Source organism: Pomacea canaliculata, linkage group LG2 (assembly GCF_003073045.1).
Source record: "Pomacea canaliculata isolate SZHN2017 linkage group LG2, ASM307304v1, whole genome shotgun sequence".
NCBI classification, from domain to species: Eukaryota; Metazoa; Mollusca; class Gastropoda; order Architaenioglossa; family Ampullariidae; genus Pomacea; species Pomacea canaliculata.
Window position 1 is genome coordinate 31,984,488 of NC_037591.1, and position 21,089 is coordinate 32,005,576.

A 21,089-nucleotide genomic window follows, 5' to 3' on the forward strand; every position below is an offset into this window, starting at 1 on the left:
AACATTAGCACATTATGTAGAACAGGGGTACCCAACCTACGGACCACATCCGGCCTGTAAAGGTGCTTTAACCAGACACAACATAATTTCATTTTTAACATCATAATTCTGAGAAAACACTGATATAGAAGCTCTGTAAATCCAAATATTTCACTGGAACCATGAATTATAACTACAGATAATCTGTCTAATCTGCCCAGTTCACATGAAACCTGAGAGTTGTTCACAACATCCACCTTGTACAGTTGTAGTGAACTCTTGGTGGACAAAGCAAGAATATGATGAGTTTTATTCTAAACTACATCAACAACATTCTAGCTCTGTAACTTTGTCCATTACCAAATATTTCAGTAATTTTAAACAAAAAGCATTAACTGTAGGTTTGCCATCAGACCTATCATTGTTATTTGTTATCAGTCGTTAGTTAATAAGGATGCATATTTTATTCATGATCATTGCAGCAATAATCATGAGGTTTAGGATAAAGGTTGGATGAATAACAGCCTCAAACATGCACAGCATATATGACAAACACTGGGTTCAGCCTTCAGGTTTAGCCTTCAGATCATTACACCCTCACCATGCAGTAACAATATCAAAGTTTAGAACACTACATGGCTTGAGATGCAGGTGAGAACATGAAAATCTTCAAGACAATTGATATAAGCCACTCTCGAGAAATTAATAATTATTATTCATTGAAAAAAATATTCATTCCTCAGAGTGTCTAAATACGTTTCAATCAAACTACCATACTCATCTGTAATTAAAAAGAAGGCTCCCGTTGATCTAATTTCTAAATTTCTACATTGTTAAAAGACTGCAGTAGATGAGAGAGCACTTGAAGAAAGCTAAACAGGCGTTGCTACAACAGCAATTACACCTTTGTCACGTGGCAATAAATTAGGTGTTCGCCTCTTTCTGAATGTGAGTTGCCAGTAAAATGCTTAAACAAAAATAATTTATACACTCAATAATATGAATAATGTCTTTAAAGTTTCCGAATTTCGCTATCGTCTCTTATAAACAACGCCCTAGATAAGCCTTGTCTCTATTTGATTAGAAACTGAGGTAACGACAAATTGTACATTTTACATATAAAAAAATGAAACACATATTCTTGCTAAAGGTTACACTGTCCGAAATCGTTTGTGTGCACTGAAAGAAACTATTTGATTTCTAAAACAATCACACATAATCTTTACTCTAACATTACCCCTCGAGCTAACTATAGGCCAGAGCTGTGTCACGTGTTCCTAATCGCGTCCTAGAAAGCACTAAAGTTCAAGATTTTTTTAAAGTATATCACTCCGCCGTCTACTGGTAAGACACAGTGAGCTGTCTGCGCTGGCTCATAATTAAGCGGGTGAAACGACTTGCACACAGAACCCTTCACAACGATCATATGAACCGACTGGGTCTCACCTATAAAAAAGCTGACAGCACGAACTAGACAGAAAATCTGTCAAGATGCTACTTTACCTCCTTGTTGTTAGTGTCATCAGCGTCACACTTACACGTTCCCAGAACACATCGACGACATCTACGCCTCCGGTTGTCCAGACTCAGCTGGGAGCAATCAGCGGAAGGATGCTGACCGCCAAGAACGGGAGACAATACGAAGCTTTCCGAGGCATTCCGTACGCCAGGCCACCTGTAGGAGACCTGCGCTTCTCTAAGCCCCAGCCTCATCCTGCTTTTGATCAGGGACGATTTGATGCTGGACAATTTGGAAACATTTGCTGGCAGAGTGCTTCAATATTGTTACAGTTTACTGAGTCGACGATGAGCGAGGACTGTCTCTTTCTCAATGTCTTTAGGTCGTCTGGTACTTCACAACGGTAAGACATTGCAAGCCCGCAAATTCTTATAAAATCTTCATTTTGTAGTGTTTTCTTTTATGCTTGTGGTTAACTTCAGTGCTTTAGTTGAGGAAATGATGACATTTTACATTTTTAATACGCAACTATGTTATTCAAGAAGATAGTCCTACACATTTTAAATGTGTATAAACTCTGTCATAGGATAAAGCTTTGTTTTGTAAGACGATATCTCACGTATTGTTGAGTTTGTATATGCTGTTTCACAGGTTAAAGATGCACACGCACATCAAAATAGGCCACTCACTCAATTACTCGCTCACTCCATCCATCCTACCACACCCTGATAAACTGAGATAACTCAGCGACATTTCATCTTTTTGAGAAAGTAAGTTCTGCAGCTTAAGACAGAGAATTGTTTCTTACAGGAATCTGCTTCCAGTATTTGTTTTCATTCATGGAGGAGCCTTCGTATGGGGCAGTTCTGACATATACAGTATGGGAGGGCTTGTAACTAAGGGCAACATCATCGTCGTGACTTTGAACTACCGCCTTGGTGCCCTCGGCTTCCTCAGCACGGGCGACCCGACACTACCTGGTAACTACGGCCTGTGGGACCAGCATCTGGCCATCCAGTGGGTCAAGAACAACATCCAAGCTTTTAACGGTGACCCTGACAAGATCACCATCGGAGGCGAGTCTGCGGGGTCAGCCTGCGTTGCGTACCAGACCTTAACGCCTTTGTCACGAGGGCTGTTCGCCAGAGCCATCCTGCAGAGCGGCGCCGCCACGTCATCATGGGCGCTCCAGAGAAAGCCGCTGGACCAGGCACAGAAGCTGGCACTCAACCTCACCTGTCCGTCTCCACGCTCCACCACGAGCACCGGGGATGCAGCAATCATCGCAGATTTTCTGTCCTGTGTGAGGAGGGCGTCCCCTCAACAAATTCTTTTAGCCTCATCGCAGCAGACAACCTTAGCCAGGGCACTTATAGACTATGGGTTTATACCAACAGTAGATGGTGAATTTGTGAGGAAAAACCCTGCAGACATGTTGAACGACAATGAATATCTACAACAGGTATTCTTTTTTAATTTTCTCATGATAATTATTTTTAATATTACTTCCCCATCTTTGTTTCAGATAATTTGAATACATCTAACTAGATGATGTCAGTGCTGCTTGCACGTTGAACGATAGGTATTCGATAAAAATTTTAAAGCATTTCCTAAAGATTGATTGATTGGTTGATATATATTTATTTATCCTACTCTAATGAAAGAACAAATGTTTACAAGAATTTCAAGAAAAAAAGCGTTTGCGGTACAGTTTTCAAACTATGAACATATCCATTGCTTGCACACTTATTGTTCCGAAACATATATCAATTAAACTTTTTTATGTAGTCAGTTAAATTCTTGATTTATCTGTTTCTTACTATTTACTTGTGACATGTTCACTGCCCTCTCGTGCAGATCGGGTTCTACGACAGAGACTACCTCAGTGGTGTCGTCAACAACGAAGGAGGTACCCTCTCTACTCTGGTGCTGCAGTTAACGGTAACTCGGATAGTGATTATTATGTCTAATTCTATTGTGACGATCATTAAGCTGTAATGTAAGATTTCATTTCTAATTAAATGTTCAATCTTGACTTCGGCAATCCGTTTACCATTGCACTTACAGTGTGATGTACAAAGTATGTCTAACCTTTTCAATCTCTACATACAAGACACACCACAGTTTGATTTTCTGGGAACTTCTTCCATCTCCCTTCAAAACAACCATACCTACCTCGTTCACTGCAAATGACTTTTTATTTTTTTTTTTCAGTGCACCTGTACTGTTAACTAAAATGCTGATTACAGATACACAAGTAAAAAAGATTACTTGAGCTGACCTTTCTGTCCCACTTTCTGTGTAAGGTTACTAAATGGCGTTGACTCGTAAAAAGAGATTCTACTTTCACTGGTCTCTTGTCTTGTACTTATTTAAAGAATGTAGTTTTTTTTAAAAAAAAATTCTCTGCTAAGCATTTAACAAGACCGACGTGGACGAAAGTATTGTTGTTACTGTTTCTGTGATACAGTCCAACGACTCAGTGATCCTGAAACCAGAATTCTATGACCTTGACCTCGTGCCCCTTGTGATAGAACAGAAGTTTGGAAATACCTCAGCAGTTGTGGAAGAAGTGGTCAGGTTTTTCTATACTTACCCGAGATATTCAGGTATGTAGCTAAAAATGGACTTTTCCTGAAACCATGTATGTTAGCTATTCCTCCACTGCTGTGTCTACATGTGAAGATATAACGATTGAATTTGGAATAAAAATTGTTGCCGTCTATTTCACATTATGATTAGCGTAAAAATGTACTTGCTTTCTCTGCAATTGATAATAAAGAGGTAAAAATGTAAAAATAAATTTTATGTACTGCATGTCTCACTCACCTGTTTTGACCACAACAATAATGAAAAAATTGCCTAAACAAGTTCGTACTAAGAAATGTATTATCAAACTGACGATTTGTATTTCACAAGACTCTGATGATCATCGGAAGCGCAGCAAGGTTGTGTAACATAATCTAACATTGTTAAATGTTATGAGCGTTTCAGTTAGAGTGGAGCATCAATCTTTATCTCAGAAATGCACCTTTTTATCAGTACTAAAGTCCTTTAGCTTGCACACTTCTCTGTGGCCACAGACATTGCGCTGCTGGACAAGAAACAAGTGCTGGACACTGCAGGAGATGCTGGTTTCTACGTGCCACTCATAGAATTCGCACGCGCTGTTGCCAGGGGTCGAAGTTCATCACGAAGAAACCTGGTGTACCTTTTTGAGCACTACCCCACATATTTCTCAGATGGATACCTGGGTACACCACACAGCTATGAGATGATGTATGAGTTTGACATTGATTGGTTTTTAGTCAACGCCAGTCTGTGGACTGTTGATGATGAACGCCTTCGTGAAGTCTTCATGTCGGTGATCGTGGATTTTGTGAAATCAGGGTAAGATGTCACTCTCTGTCTAGAATATTTCTGTGCACTACTTAGAAGTGTCAGTTCTCATTTTTTTACTAACCATTTCATGATGCAGCACCACTGCAAATATTGTCTGTATCTGGAGAGGAGCAGTCAAGCATTTCATTTCCATTTTAACCATACCTCCAGTCAGTATTATGTGAAGGCATTCAACTGTAAAGGAACCGAGATTTTTCTAACAAAATATATGTCATGTATTGTAAAATAGTATTTCTTGTAAACAATATATGAGGAAACGTTTTAGGGAATAATATGTGATTAGCATTTTTTAGCAAACTTCCTTCTAAAGCTTGTATGTTGTCTATGAATACAATTATTGTGCAAATAACACGACTGTATCTGTAGTTTTGTTTCCATGACAGAAATCCCCAGATCTTACTTCCATCATCTTTACAAGATGGGTGGACAGATTTCAACCAAATCGACGAGAGTTATCTGTCTATTAAAGTAAACTCCTCATCAATACAGCATCATATCCGCCCACGCGAGACCTCGCTGTGGCTTGACCTACTTCCAACTTTCCTGGACCCAGCGTTTGACCAGACAAACCACTCGACATCCCACGTGCCGACTTTGTCCGAGTTGATAGGCTGACCATATCACCAGAAAAAGCTCTAACCATTGTGTACTCTGTGTTTTGTGTCATGATGAGTGTTAAATATTGTTTGTAAGTGTCTCAGTAATGAAGTAATAAAAACTAATTATGGTTTAGGATGTACTAATGGACTCACAACCTTTGGAATCACAATCTTACATTCTGCTGGTCTCTGCATTTCCCAGTTAGCAATTTTCATAAATATTTTATTATCATATTTCTCAGAGATAAGCTATTGTCTTACATATTCCGAAAATCTTTGTTAAATACCAGAAAAAAATCAGTCCTCTGGAAACAAAGTAAAAGTGAAATAAAGCCTTTTTTTTTGTTGATTTTAAGCACTTTGGTTGTTGTTAAAAAACCTTTTTTGCCACTGTACTCCCAAAGGATGAAAGCCTTTCCAGAGGATGCTTGTGACGGTTAGTATAAAATAACCATCAGGCTGAGATGGGTATCATTCTTTAGTTGTTATTGCAACCAAAGCAGAGAGAGCACATTGCTAAAGGCTGCGGTAGATGAGAGAACACTTGAATAAACCTAAAAAGGCGTTGTCACAACAGCAATTACACCTTTGTCACGTGGCAATAAATTAAGCGTTGGCCTCTTTCTAAAAGTCAGGTTGCCAGTAAAATGATTAAACAAAAATAATTTTTACACTCAATAATATGAATACTGTCACTAAAGTTTCTGAATTTCCCTATCGTCCCTTATAAACAACGCACTAGATAAGTCTTGTCTCTATTTGATAAGAAACCGAGGTAACGCCAAATTGTACATTTTACTTTAAAAAAATGAAACACGTATTCTTAATAAAGGTTACACTGTCCGAAATCGTTTGTGTGCACTGAAAGAAACTATTTGATTTCTAAAAAAAATCACACATAATCTTTACTCTAACATTCCCCCTCGAGCAAACTATAGGCCAGAGCTGTGTCACGTGTTCCTACTCGCGTCCTAGAAAGCACTAAAGTTCAAGATTCTTTAAAGTATATCACTCCGCCGCTTACTGGTAAGGCACAGGGGGCTGTCTGCGCAGGCTCATAAGAGAGCTGGTGAAACGACTTGCACACAATAGCCTTCATAAGGATCATATGAACCGACTGGGTCTCACCTAAAAAAACTGACAGCACAAACTAGACAGAAACTCTTTAAAGATGCTACTTTACCTCCTTGTTGTTAGTGTGCTCAGCATCACGCTCACACATTCCCAGAACACATCGACAACATCTCCGCCTCCGGTTGTCCAGACTCAGCTGGGAGCAATCAGCGGAAGGATGCTGACTGCCAAGAACGGGAGACAATACGAAGCTTTCCGAGGCATTCCGTACGCCAGGCCACCTGTAGGAGACCTGCGCTTCTCTAAGCCCCAGCCTCAGCCTGCTTTTGACCAGGGACACTTTGATGCTGGACAATTTGGAAACTTTTGTTGGCAGCCTGCTTCAATGTTGTTTATGTACACTCAGTCGATAATGAGCGAGGACTGTCTCTTTCTCAATGTCTTTAGGTCGTCTGGTACTTCACAACGGTAAGACATTGCGAGCCCGCAAATCCTTATAAAATCTTCGTTTTGTAGTGTTTTCTTTTATGCTTGTGGTTAACTTCAGACCTTTACTTAAAGAAATGATAACATTTTACATTTTTGCTATGCAACTGTGTTATGTAAGAAGATACCCCTACACATGTTTTTGAATGTGTATAAACTCTGTCATAGGATATAGCTACGTTATGTTTGACGGTATCCTCCCCGTCTTGTTGAGTTTGCATATGCTGTTTCACAGTTTAAACACGCACATCGAAATAGGCCACTTACTCAGTTACTCGCTCACTCCATCCATCCTACCACACCCTGATAAACTGAGATAACTAAGCGACATTTAATCTTCTTGAGAAAGTAAGGTCTGCAGCTTAAGACAGAATTGTTTCTTACAGGAACTTGCTTCCAGTATTTGTTTTCATTCATGGCGGAGCCTTCGCATATGGAAGTTCTGACATATACAGTATGGGAGGGCTTGTAACCAAGGGCAACATCATCGTCGTGACCTTGAACTATCGCCTTGGTGCCCTCGGCTTCCTCAGCACGGGCGACCCGACGCTTCCTGGTAACTACGGCCTGTGGGACCAGCATCTGGCCATCCAGTGGGTCAGGGACAACATCCAAGCTTTCAACGGTGACCCTGACAAAATCACCATCGGAGGCGAGTCTGCGGGGTCAGCCGGCGTTGCGTACCAGACCTTAACGCCTTTGTCACGAGGGCTGTTCGCCAGAGCCATCCTGCAGAGCGGCACCGCCACGTCATCATGGGCGCTCCAGAGAAAGCCGCTGGACCATGCACAGAAGCTGGCACTCAACCTCACCTGTCCGTCTCCACGCTCCACCACAAGCACCGGGGATGCAGCAATCAACGCAGATTTTCTGTCCTGTGTGAGGAGGGCGTCCCCTCAACAACTTCTTTTAGCCTCATCCCACCAGACAACCTTAGCCAGGGCACTTGTGGACTTTGTGTTTGGACCAACATTAGATGGTGAATTTGTAAGGAAAACCCCTGCAGACATGATGAACGACAATCAATATCTACAACAGGTATTCTTTTTTAATTGTCTCATGATAGTTATTTTCAATATTACTTCCCCATCTTTGTTTCAGATAATTTGAATACATCTAGCAAGAGGATGTTAGTGCTGTTGACACGTTGAACGATATGTTTTCAATAAATATATTTTATTGCAATTGCCCAAGGATTAATTCATTTATTTATTCATTTATTCTACTATACTACTGCAGTAAATTATAAAATATTTGTCCTACTTTAATGTTGAATTTCCAGAAGAAAAAAAAATTTTGCAGAACAGTTTTCAAACTATGAACATATCCATTACTCGCTCACTTATTGTTCCGAAAAACATGCCAATTAAATTTATTTATTTAGTTAGTTAAATTCTTGATTTATCTGTTTCTTACTACTTACTCGTTACATGTTCACTGTCCTCTCGTGTAGATCGGGTTCTATGACAGAGACTACCTCAGTGGTTGCACCAACAACGAAGGAGGTACCCTCCCTAACATGGTGCTGCAGTTAACGGTAACTCGGATTGTGATTATTAAGTCTGTTTCTAGTGTGACGATCATTAAACTATGATGTAGGATATAATTTTGAATTAAATTGACGATGTTTACCTCGGCAATCCGTTTACCATTGCACTTACAGTGTGATGTACAAAGTATGTCTAACCTTTTCAATCTCTACATACAAGACACACCATAGTTTGATTTTCTGGGAACTTCTTTCATCTCCCTTCAAACCAACCATACCTGCCTCGTTCACTGCAATATTCCGAAGGACTTTTTATTTTATTTCAGTGCACGTGCACTGTTAACTAAAATGCTGATTCATGATACACAAGTGTAGAAGCTTACCTCAGCTGACCCTTCTGTCCCACTTTCTGATGCTTTTGTGTAAGGTCACTAAATGGCCTTGACTCGTAAACAGAGATTACTGACTTTCGCTGAGCTCTTATCTTGTATTTATTTAAAGAGTGTAGTTTTAAAAATGTTTTTTCTCTGCTAAGCATTTAACAAGACCAACGTGGAGGAAAGTATTGTTGTTACTGTTTCTGTGATACAGTCCAACGACTCAGTGATCCTGAAACCAGGATTCTATGACCTTGACCTCGTGCCCCTTCTGATACAACAGAAGTTTGGAAATACCTCCGCAGTTGTGGAAGAAGTGGTCAGGTTTTTCTATACTTACCCGAGATATTCAGGTATGTAGTTAAAAATGGACTTTTCCACAAACGCATGTACGTAAGCTATTCTTCCACTGTTTTTTCTACATGTGATGATATAACGATTGAATTTTGAATAAAAATTATATCAGTCGGCTTAACATTATTATTAGTATAAAAATGTACAGTGGAAACTCGGTTAGCAAACTTAATCCGTTCTGGAAAGCTGTTTGCTTTCCGAAATGTTCGTTATCCGAAACAACTTTTTCCATAAGAAATAAAGGAAATAGATTTAATTGGTTCCCAGCCCCTGTTGACTCGCTAATATTTGAAAGTTACAGGCTATAAAGGTATTTGTTTTAATGAGAACAGTTATAATGCAATATAAATGGAGTTAAACATAAAAACATTAACGAAAGCATTTAAACATCAGGAAACTTGTCGTTTTGACGGCGTGGGTGGATGGAGGTGTGGGGAGGAAGGGGTGGAATTACTGCTTGGATTCCCCCTCCATGCGCACACGTGACATTATAAAATCGGGGGTGACTTCCCTTTTCTGTAGCTTTGAGGTTAAAGGAAAAAAACTTGTCCAGTGTCTGTTCCTTCTGCGCCTTTGTATAAAACTCTTCGGTAATACGACATCAGATATCCGACAGACGCATGCCACCTTCATACTTTGAAATCATTTCCTTTTTCAATTCATTTGTTGGCCGCTTCCTTGTCATTACCTCACTACTATTAATTACACTTAATCTTCTTTGGAGCCATGATTGAGGATTATGTTATTAAAATAAAGCACAACAATCACTAAATAAGAAGGATGCGCATAGATAAGGAACGGCCGATCGTAACTGTGTCTCGAGCGAGAATGATGACATGTTGGTCGGTCACGTGTGGTTCACGTGGCTGTTCGTTATCCAAAATTTTGTTCGCTATCCGAGACGAACTTTTAACGAAATTTTTGTTCGTTATCCGAAATATTCGCTATCCGAGGCGTTCGCTAACCGAGGCTCAACTGTACTTGCTTTCTCTTCAATTGATAATAAAGATGTAAGAACGTAAAAATAAATTATATGTACTGTATGTCTCACTCACCTGTTTTCCCCACAACAATAATGAAAAAATTGCCTAAATAATAAACGTGCTAATAAACGTATTATCAAACTGACGATTTGTATTTCACAAGACTTTGAGGATCATCAGCAGCGCAGCAAGGTTGTGTAACATAATCTAATATTGTTAAATGTTATAAGGCGTTTCAGTTAGATTGGTGCATCAATCTTTATCTCAGAAATAACACTTCTTATCAGTACTAAAGTCCTTTAGCTTACACACTTCTCTGTGGTCACAGACATTGCGCTGCTGGACAAGAAACAAGTGCTGGACACTGCAGGAGATGCTGGTTTCTACGTGCCACACACAGAATTCGCACGCGCTGTGGCCAGGGGTCAAAGTTCATCACGAAGAAACCTGGTGTTCATTTTTGAGCACTACCCCACATATTTCTCAGATGGATACCTGGGTACACCACACGGGTATGAGATGATGTATGAGTTTGACATTGATTGGTTTTTAGTCAACGCCAGTCTCTGGACTGCTGATGATGAACGCCTTCGTGAAGTCTTCATGTCTGTGATCCTGGATTTTGTGAAGTCAGGGTAAGATGTCACTCTCTGTCTAGAATATTACTGTGCACTACTTAGAAGTGTCAGTTCTCATTCTTTTTACAAAGCATTTAATGATGCAGCACCACTGTAGATATTTTCTGTATCTGGATAGGAGCAGTCACGCATTTTATTTCCATTCACTATATATGATGTGTGGGTAGAATTTTGTGTAAGAATACAAAATGAGTATGTTTCCCATGCATGGTACCAGGTTGACATCGTCGGCCCTTGTTCACACAAGTGAATATATAGTCACTATATGTGAATATAAACTACTGTAAAGGAACCGAGATTTTCCTAACAAAAGATGTCATGTATTGTAAAATAGTATTTCTTGTAAACAATATATGAGGAAACGTTTTAGGGAATAATATGTGATTTACATGTTGTGAAAATAATATGACTGTATCTGTAGTTTTGTTTCAATGACAGAAATCCCCAGATCTTACATCTATCATCTTTACAAGATGGGTGGACAGATTTCAACCTCATCGACGAGACTTATCTGTCCATCAAAGCCAACTCATCATCAATACAGCATCATTTCCGCCCACGCGAGACCTCGCTCTGGCTTGACCTACTTCCAACTCTCCTGGACCCAGCTTTTGACCAGAAAAACCACTCGACATCCCACGTGCCGACTTTGTCCGAGTTGATAGGCTGACCATATCACCAGAAAAAGCTCTAACCATCGTGTACTCACCGTTTTTGGGTGATGATGAGTGTCAAATTGTTTGTTAGGGTCTCCGTAATAAAGTAATAAAAGCTAATTATGGTTAGGATAGACTGATGGACTCGCAAACATTTACATCCCAATATTACACAACGAGAGTCTCTGCATTACCCAGTTAGCAATTTTTATAAATATTTTATTATCATATTTTTCAGAGATGCAGTATTGTCTTACATTTTACGAAAATCTTTGTTAAATTCCAGAAAAATATCCGTATAAACAACGTGAAAGTGAAATAATTTAATCCTTGCCATAATTCATAACGATGCGTTCATCCAAATTCCAACACTGATAATATCAGTCATTATCATAAATCGTCATTTCCTTACAACAGCGAGGAATAAGCATTGTACGTATAATTATATACATACGTATAATTATATACAAAGTCCCACGCAATATTAGAAATACAGAGTGACAATGTAATAAAGCATGTTAGCACGATCACAATGTTCATAAACACACACACACTGTCACCACGTAGCCACAGCTGTCTGAGGTTCAAAACTGTGAAATAGAGGAACATTTCTTGAATAAAAACTGTTACCAGAAGCATAGGAACACCCATGGTACGCATATAATATATAATAAAAACAATACTAATCCAAAGGGAGATCCTCCACGATGCAAAAATGTAGAATGGAGAAGAAGAAATTCCAAAAATTCAACGTAAAATAAGAAAGAACATCCATAAGCAGATTGGTAGCAACATTTAGAACTCTTTTAAGACATCTTGCTCTCAGAAATAAAGGGCCAACACAGACAGCCGGACTGTTGGACACTCAAGCAGTCTCACCAAACCAAGTTATCAAATGTAACGGTGAAACTATGTGGTGATATATTCTCAAGACGATCACTCAAGGTATCATTATTTATAGCCTTTTCCCTCGTGACTACATGTCTACAAAGCCTCTCTTTCTTTCACAACTGATATTTGAAGCTGATATGGTAGAGTGATGTCGCATTACACTATGGTTCTCTTGCCATCGATGTGCAGAAAACTAAGAAGTTAACTTAAACACGTGCAGGATAATAATGTAGATCAAAACAGAGGCTGATGGACTCTACAAGAACCTATAAAAGGCAGAGAACTAACCCTTCAAACCATAAGTCAAAAGGACATCACTCTCATTCTTCTTACAAAAAGAGATAGTTGCAAACATTTTGAAAGAAGGAGCTAATTCAGTACAATATATCTCTTTAAAAACAAACAGGAAATAATCAAAATGCACGTGCATAAAAGAAAAGTTGAAACATTGTGAGCACGCTAAACTGTATTCCTTTTATGGCACTTCACAAGAACAGGTCCACTAGTAGTTATAATTAATCTACAGTTTAGATTATCGGGACGGAAAAAAGGTTTTGATTTGCCAAGGTTTTCTATTTTCTCATCATTCCGACAAAAAAACTGAAATCCCATCCGAGTAAAAACTAATAAACAACAGATTGCAGTACCAACTGCCTTTAGAATCGAGATGACGGCTCACTGCTCTTCCTGCTGCTGGACCAGAATGATGGCACACGTGGCTGACAGGGTCCAGACTTTGTACTAATACCTGGAATTTAAAATCCGAGATTAAAGAAAACAGAGGACGGCGTTGTAATGTTAAAGCAATGTTGAACTATACTGCAAACCAAGCAAGGTTCGAACTGTTAATGTTCTGGAGTACACAGACAATCACGAACTCATTGAAAAAAGATCACCAAACAGTGACTATGACAAAACGGAAAAAGCAGTAGGACGACTAAAATATTCATTAAAGCTTTTTGTCTTCTTTGACAAACATGCACTGGTAGTTTCTAGTGTATGCTTAACATTATCAATGAAAAAGTGGAGTGCTATATTGTTTACTTTTGTACAAAACTCTGTGTGTGTGTGTGTGTGTGTGTGTGTGTGTGTGTGTGTGTGTGTGTGTGTGTGTGTGTGTGTGTGTTGTGTGTGTGTGTGTGTTTATGTGTGTCTTTGTGTGTGTCTTTGTTTGTGTCTTTCCTCACTTTTTTCTTTCGTTGCCAGTACTCATGAGGCAGACCCACGGCGCCTCGGTCACCAGCGTCTACAGGTGTTTACAAAGTGGGAGTGCCACTCTAATTACTAACATCACACTGTTTGTCAACTACATACAGGTCAAAATGTCAAGTGTGTTTTCGCTATACTCTGTCTATCTTTTGCCTCCCCTTTGCTTATTTTTACTGTTGGTAATATTGTATTATGCTTGTCTTCAAAGACATAGGTGATCGAGTCGAGAGAAGAGGCGAGTAATGTCTTCTTTTTTTTTTTTTTTTTTTTGCTTTTTTTTCGTTGCCAGTACGTCAGCACCAAAGCACCTCGTGCACAAGTATCTAGTGTTGTTTACAAAGGGAGAAGGCCTGGACTGGCCTTTCGCTTCAATTCAGGTCAACCATTCCACTGTTTGTTCAGATGTCTTCCCCGCTACCTCCTGCTGGGATTATGCAAGTCATCTGACCGTCAACTAGAATAACCTCTCGCCTATAAATGGGACGAATTTCTGTGTTAACATAAAAGCTCCTCACCCTTGACGTACTTACAGGTAAGAAGTATATACTTCAATGTCCAATCCATCAAATTAGTACAGAAAGTAAACACGAGAGAATGCAAAGTATGTACTTGTTGCTTCCCTGCTAAAAACACTTTTACAAATTACATATGCTTAAAAAAAATAATTCACAGAGGTTAATGCAATGCAATATAATGTAATGTTGGCGTTGCAATGTATAATGATCGACAATCACCGGGTTTTGCTTGAAAAGAAAAGCCAGACATACCGAGATTTTTGAATGTAAGTGTTTCAAAGCGAGCGGCACAGGTAAGACTGATTTAGAAGGTGTTTCAAATAGTATATTCTCAGAGTCTGTCGGTCTGTTTGAGGTTGATTTGCTTACTTGGAAGAAAAAGACATTTCAAAATGCCAAAGATCAATGCATTCACCATTAAAATGTTCTTAATAATTATGTTGATTATGTAAATATGTAAACGTTTATACCATTGACGAGTCATTCATTTTCCATTTTCAAGGATAAATGGTGATGTTCTTCAAATTCATTTGAAAATAAATATTTTAAGGATAATTTAATGTTTAATCTTTTAATAAAAATTAAGAATTTAGACGTAGCTAGCGAAGTTATTGAGCAGCCCTATTATTATGATTTTAAATGCAAAAATATTAATTTTTCCGCCTGACTAAATAATCCGAACATGCGAATGCTTTGCTTTAAATCTTGAAGCCCGTGTTAAAGGTTATTTATTCATAAAAACACTTTTGTTTAAGCTACTATTTATTATTTAATCAATGATAAAGTAAAATCCGTGCAACATCTGATGTGATCTCACACAGGATAAGCTATTTCAAATTTCAAGAGGTCCATTGCGTCCTACATATTCACTCTCTAAACGGATTTCTAACTTTCTCAGTGTGCAATCATCGACAATTCAGAATTAAAAAACGTTGGCCGCAAATGTCGCCATTACTGTGTGTGGCTTTGCTGCTGACGGCGACAAGTCATGGCGGTACACAGCAGATGTCGCTTCCGGTTGTCCAGACTCAGCTGGGAGCAATCAGCGGAAGGATGCTGACTGCCAAGAACGGGAGACAATACGAAGCTTTCCGAGGCATTCCGTACGCCACGCCACCTGTAGGAGACCTGCGCTTCTCGAAGCCCCAGCCTCATCCTCCCTTTGACCAGGGACGCTTTGATGCTGGACAATTTGGAAACTTTTGTTGGCAGGGTGCTTCAATATTGTCGAAGTACTTTCAGTCGATGATGAGCGAGGACTGTCTCTTTCTCAATGTCTTTAGGTCGTCTGGTACTTCACAACGGTAAGACATAGCGAGTCCGCAAATTCCTATAGAATCTTTGTTTTTGTAGTGTTTTCTTTTATGCTTATGATAAACTTCAACGCTTTACCTAACGAAATAGTAACATTTATTATTTGTAATATGCAACTATGTTATGTAAGAAGAGACCCCTACACATGTTTTTGAATGTGTATAACCTCTGTCATAGGATAAAGCTACGTTGTGTAAGACGGTATCCTCCCCATGTTATTGAGTTTGTATACGTTGTTTCACAGATTAAAGATGAACATGCACATCGAAATAGGCCACTCACTCAATTACTTGCTCACTCCATTCATCCTACCACACCCTGATAAACTGTGATAACTCAGCGACATTTCACATTTTTTTGAGAAAGTAAGGCCTGCAGCTAATAACAGTGAATTTCTTCTTTCAGGAACCTACTTCCAGTATTTGTTTTCATTCATGGCGGAGGCTTTGTATGGGGCAGTTCTGACATATACAGTGTGGGAGGGCTTGTAACCAAGGGCAACATCATCGTCGTGACTTTGAACTACCGCCTTGGTGCCCTCGGCTTCCTCAGCACGGGCGACCCGACGCTACCTGGTAACTACGGCCTGTGGGACCAGCACCTGGCCATCCAGTGGGTCAGGGACAACATCCAAGCTTTCAACGGTGACCCTGACAAGATCACCATCGGAGGCGAGTCTGCGGGTTCAGCCGGCGTTGCGTACCAGACCTTAACGCCTTTGTCACGAGGGCTGTTCGCCAGAGCCATCCTGCAGAGCGGCGCCGCCACGTCATCATGGGCGCTCCAGATGAAGCCGCTGGACCAGGCACAGAAGCTGGCACTCAACCTCACCTGTCCGTCTCCACGCTCCACCACGAGCACCGGGGATGCAGCATTCAACCGGGGGTTTCTTTCCTGTGTGAGGAGGGCGTCCCCTCAACAAATCATTTTCAGCCTCATCCCAGCAGACAACCTTAGCCAGGGCAATCATAGACTTTGTGTTTGTACCAACAGTAGATGGTGACTTTGTGAGGAAAAACCCCGAAGACATGATGAACGACAATGAATATCTACAACAGGTATTCTCAAATAATTGTCTCAAAATAATTCTGTTTTTTATATTACTCCTCCATCAATGTTCCAGATAATTCGGATACATCAAATTAGATGATGGTAGTCCTGCAGAGACGTTGAAGGATAAGCATTAGATAAAAAATATTCGAATACAATTGCCCAAAGATTTATTTCTTTTACTTTCTAATTTGGTTCATTTTAGTGTAGCAAATAACAAAATATTTGTCCTACTTTAATGAAAGACCAAAGGCTTAAAGATGCTGAATTTCCAGAAATAAATTTTTTGCAGTACATTTTTTAAACTATGAAAATGTCCACTGCTTGTTAAATTCTTGGTTTATTAGTTTCTTACTACTTACTTGTGACTTGTTTACTACACACTGTTGTAGATCGGGTTCTACGACAGAGACTACCTCAGCGGCTGCGTCAACAACGAAGGAGGGATCCTCTCCTCTCTGGTGCTGCAGTTAACGGTAACTTGGATTGTGATTAATAAGTCTGTTTCTTGTGTGACAATCATCAAACTACAAAGTAGGATTTAATTTTCAATTAAATAGGCGATCTTGACCTCGGCAATCAGTTTACCAGTGCACTAACAATATGATGTACAAACACGTAGTCTAACCTTTTCTATTTGTACTTTAATTTGATTCTGTTTCTTATCTCCTCACTCTTCAAACCAACCATACCTGCCTCGTTCACTGCAATGTTGTGAGGGATTTTTTATTTAAATGAAGTGCCACTTCTGTTTCTCATATACAAAAACCTCAGTGCACGTGTACTGTTAACTAAAATTCTGATTAAAGATACACAAGTGAAAAAGATTACTTGAGCTGACCTTTCTGAAATTCCACTTTCTGACTGTTTTGTGTAAAGCAACTAAAAAGCCTCGACTCGTTAACAAAGATTACTCATTTCTAAGGGCTCTTATCTTGTACTTATTTAAATAATGTAGTTTTTAAAATGTTTTCGATGTTACCATTTTACAACACCTATGTGGAGAAAGTATTGTTGTTATTGTTTGTGTGATACAGTCCAGCGACTCAGTCATTCTGAAACCAGAATTCTATGACCTTGACCTCGTGCCCCTTCTGATAGAACAGAAGTTTGGAAATACCTCAGCAGTTGTGGAAGAAGTGGTCAGTTTTTCTATACTTACCCGAGATATTCAGGTATGTAGTTAAAAAGTAGAACTCCTACCACTCACGCGGTGAATACACATGTACGCGCACAAACATACACTTACATACACGCATACATAAACATATATATATATCCTTGAAGTTTCTATCACATACATACACCATACACATTGTGCACACACGCGCAAGCACACACACATGCACTTTTCCTCAAACGCATGTTTAGCTATTCTTTCACTGTTGAGTCTACGTGTGATGATGTAACGATTGAATTTTGAATACAAATTGTAGCAGTCGGCTTAACATTATAATTAGTATAAAAATATACTTGCTTTCTCTGCAATGGATAATAAAGAGGTAAGAACGTAAAAATAAAATTTATGTACTGTTTGTCTCACTCACCTCTTTTGACCAGAGCAATAATGAAAAAATCCCCTAAGCAAGTTCGTGCTAATAAACGTATTATCAAACTGACGATTTATATTTCACAAGACTTTGAGTATCATCGGCAGCACAGAAAGGTTGTGTAACATAATCTAACATTGTTAAATGTTTTGAGCGTTTCAGTTAGACTGGTGCATCCATCTTTATCTCAGAAATTGCACCTTCTTATCAGTACTAAAGTCCTTTAGCTTACAAACATCTATGTGGTCACAGACATTGCGCTGCTGGACAAGAAACAAGTGCTGGACACTGCAGGAGATGCTGGTTTCTACGTGCCACTCATAGAATTCGCTCGCGCTGTGGCCAGGGGTCAAAGTTCATCACGAAGAAACCTGGTGTACCTTTTTGAGCACTACCCCGCATATTTCTCAGATAGATACCTGGGTACACCACACGGGTATGACCTGATATACGAGTTCGACATTGATTGGCTTTTCATCAACGCCAGTTCCTGGACTGCTGATGATGACCGCCTTCGTGAAGTCTTCATGTCGGTGATCGTGGATTTTGTGAAGTCAGGGTAAGATGTCACTCTCTGTCTAGAATATTATAGTGGACTACTTAGAAGTATGGGTTCTCATTTTTTTTTACTGAGCATTTAATGATACAGCAAAGCTGCAGATATTTTCTGTATCTGGATAGGAGTAGTCAAGCATTTTTGAGCCCTTCCTCCAGTCACTATCATGTGATTGCTATCAAATGTAAAGGAACCGAGATTTTCTAACAATAGATATCCCGTATTGTAAAATATTATTTCTTGTTAATCAATATGAGGAAAATTTTTACGAAATAATACGTGATTAACACATTTTTTAACAAACTTACTTCTGAAGTAGTACAGCTATTGTGAAAATAACATGACTACATCAGTAGTTTTGTTTCCATGACAGAAATCCCCAGATCGTACCTCGATCATCTTCACAAGATTGCTGGACAGATTTCAACCTCATCGACGAGAGTTATCTGTCCATCAAAGCCAACTCCTCATCAATACAGCATCATATCCGTCCACGCGAGACCTCGCTCTGGCTCGACCTACTTCCAACTCTCCTGGACCCAGCGTTTAACCAGACAAACCACTCGACATCCCACGTGCCGACTTTGTCCGAGTTGATAGGATGACCATATCACCAGAAAAAGCTCTAACCATCGTGTACTCACCGTTTTTGGGTCATGATGACTGTCAAATTGTGTTTGTTAGGGTATCAGTAAAAAAGTAATAAAAGCTATTTATGAGTTAGGATGGACTGATGAACTCGCAATCTTTTGCATCCCAATATTACATTCTGTGAGTCTCTGCATTACCCAGTTAGCAATTTTCATAAATATTTTATTACCATATCTTTCAGAGATGTAGTATTGTCTTATATATTCCGAAAATTTTTGTTAAATACCAGAATAAATATCTGTATAATCAACGTGAAGGGAAAATAATCTCGTCTTTTCCATGATTTATAACGACCTGTTCATCCAAATTCCAACACTGATAATAGTAGTCATTATCATAAATCGTCCTTTCCTTACAACAGCGAAGAATAAAGCATTGTACGTATAATTATATACAAAGTCCCACGCAATATTAGAAATACAGAGTGACAATATAATAAAGCATGTTAGCACGATCACAATGTTCATGAACACACACACACACACTGTCGCCACGTAGCCACAGCTGTCTGAGGTTCAAAACTGTGAAATAGAGGAGCATTTCTTGAATAAAAACTGTTACCAGAAGCACAGCAACAGCCATGGCACGCACATAATATACAATAAAGACAACACTAATCCAAAGGGAGATACTCCATGATGCAAAAATGTAGAATGGAGAAGAAGAAACTACAAAAATGCAATGCAAAATAAGAAAGAACATCCATAAGCAGATTGGTAGCAACATTTAGAACTCTTTTAAGACATCTTGCTCTCAGAAATAAAGGGCCAACACAGACAGCCGGACTGTTGGACCCTCAAGCAGACTCACCAAATCAAATTATCAAATGTAACGGTGAAACTATGTGGTGATATATTCTCAAGACGATCACTCAAGGTATGATTATTTATAGCCTTTTCACTCGTCACTACATGTCTACAAAGCCTCTCGTTCTTTCCCAACTGATATTTGAAGCTGATATGGTAAAGTAGAGTGATGTCGCATTACACTAGAGTTATCTTGCCATCGATGTGCAGAAAACGAAGTAGTTGAGGTAAAACACGTGCAGGATAGTGATGAAGATCAGAAGAAATGGCTGATGGACTCTACAAGAACCTACAAAAAGCAGAGAACTAACCCTTCAAACCATAAGTCAAAAGGACATCACTCTCATTCTTTTGACGAGTCGAAATAGTTGAAAACCTTTTGAAAAAAACGAGTTAAATACAACATATCTCTTTAAAAACAAACAGGAAATAATTAAAATGCACGTGCATAAAAGAAAAGTTGAAACATTGTGAGCACGCTAAACTGTATTCCTTTTATGGCACTTCACAAGAACAGGTCCACTAGTAGTCATAATTAATCTACAGTTTAGATTATCGGGACGGGAAAAATGTTTTGATTGCCAAAGGTTTTCTATTTTCTCATCATTCAGACAAAAAACGGAACATCCCATCCGAGTAAAAACTAATAAACAACAAATTGCAGTACCAACTGCCTTTAGAATCAAGATGACGGCTCACTGCTCTTCCTGCTGCTGGACAAGAATAATGGCACACGTGGCTGACAGGGTCCGGACTTTGGACTAATACCTGGAATTTAAAATCCGAGATTAAAGAAAACAGAGGACGGTGTTGTAAGGTTGAAGGAATTAGACAGTCATATGTTGAACCATGCTACAAACCGAGCCAGGTTTAAAACTTCATAGAGCTCTGGGGTACACAGAATATCACAAACCCATTGAAAAGTGAAGATCACCAAACAGTGACTAAGACAAAATTCAAAAAGCAGTAGGACGACTAAAATATTCATCAAAATTCTTTTTCTTCGCAAACATGCACTGGTAGTTTCAAGTGTATGCTAAACATTATCAAT

General features: G+C 39.2%; 3 protein-coding genes across 6 annotated transcripts in view; all 3 read left to right on the forward strand.

Annotated features, from left to right (window-relative positions):
- The window catches only part of LOC112555799 (neuroligin 4-like), a 41,007-nt gene that overhangs the window by 11,103 nt on the left and 8,815 nt on the right, over positions 1–21,089 (forward strand). The gene's annotated exons all lie outside the window — the stretch shown is intronic.
- Positions 1,318–21,022, forward strand: LOC112557589 (bile salt-activated lipase-like). Of its 4 annotated transcripts, none has more exons than XM_025227545.1 (6): positions 1,318–1,841; positions 2,249–2,900; positions 3,296–3,379; positions 3,909–4,047; positions 4,522–4,828; positions 18,955–21,022. In XM_025227545.1, the coding sequence occupies exons 1-6, from the start codon at positions 1,471–1,473 to the stop codon at positions 19,184–19,186; spliced, it is 1,785 nt and encodes a 594-aa protein (XP_025083330.1). In that variant the 5' UTR covers positions 1,318–1,470; the 3' UTR covers positions 19,187–21,022. The 4 variants fall into 4 exon arrangements, with proteins under 4 accessions (XP_025083330.1, XP_025083332.1, XP_025083329.1 ...); XM_025227547.1 differs by lacking the exon at positions 18,955–21,022 and adding an exon at positions 11,279–11,743; XM_025227544.1 differs by lacking the exon at positions 18,955–21,022 and adding an exon at positions 5,224–5,794.
- Positions 16,434–18,489, forward strand: LOC112557591. The gene is made up of 4 exons (XM_025227550.1): positions 16,434–16,483; positions 16,868–16,951; positions 17,513–17,650; positions 18,278–18,489. The coding sequence occupies exons 1-4, from the start codon at positions 16,454–16,456 to the stop codon at positions 18,347–18,349; spliced, it is 324 nt and encodes a 107-aa protein (XP_025083335.1). The 5' UTR covers positions 16,434–16,453; the 3' UTR covers positions 18,350–18,489.

Excerpts from the sequence above, each read along its gene's own strand:
- LOC112557589 (XM_025227545.1), top strand. The coding sequence starts at position 1,471 with ATGCTACTTTACCTCCTTGTTGTTAGTGTCATCAGCGTCACACTTACA. Across the intron at positions 2,901-3,295 it reads ACAATGAATATCTACAACAG|ATCGGGTTCTACGACAGAGA; the intron begins GTATTCTTTTTT and ends CCTCTCGTGCAG. Across the intron at positions 4,048-4,521 it reads TACTTACCCGAGATATTCAG|ACATTGCGCTGCTGGACAAG; the intron begins GTATGTAGCTAA and ends CTGTGGCCACAG.
- LOC112557591 (XM_025227550.1), top strand. The coding sequence starts at position 16,454 with ATGATGAACGACAATGAATATCTACAACAG. Across the intron at positions 16,484-16,867 it reads ACAATGAATATCTACAACAG|ATCGGGTTCTACGACAGAGA; the intron begins GTATTCTCAAAT and ends ACACTGTTGTAG. Across the intron at positions 16,952-17,512 it reads CTCTGGTGCTGCAGTTAACG|TCCAGCGACTCAGTCATTCT; the intron begins GTAACTTGGATT and ends TGTGTGATACAG.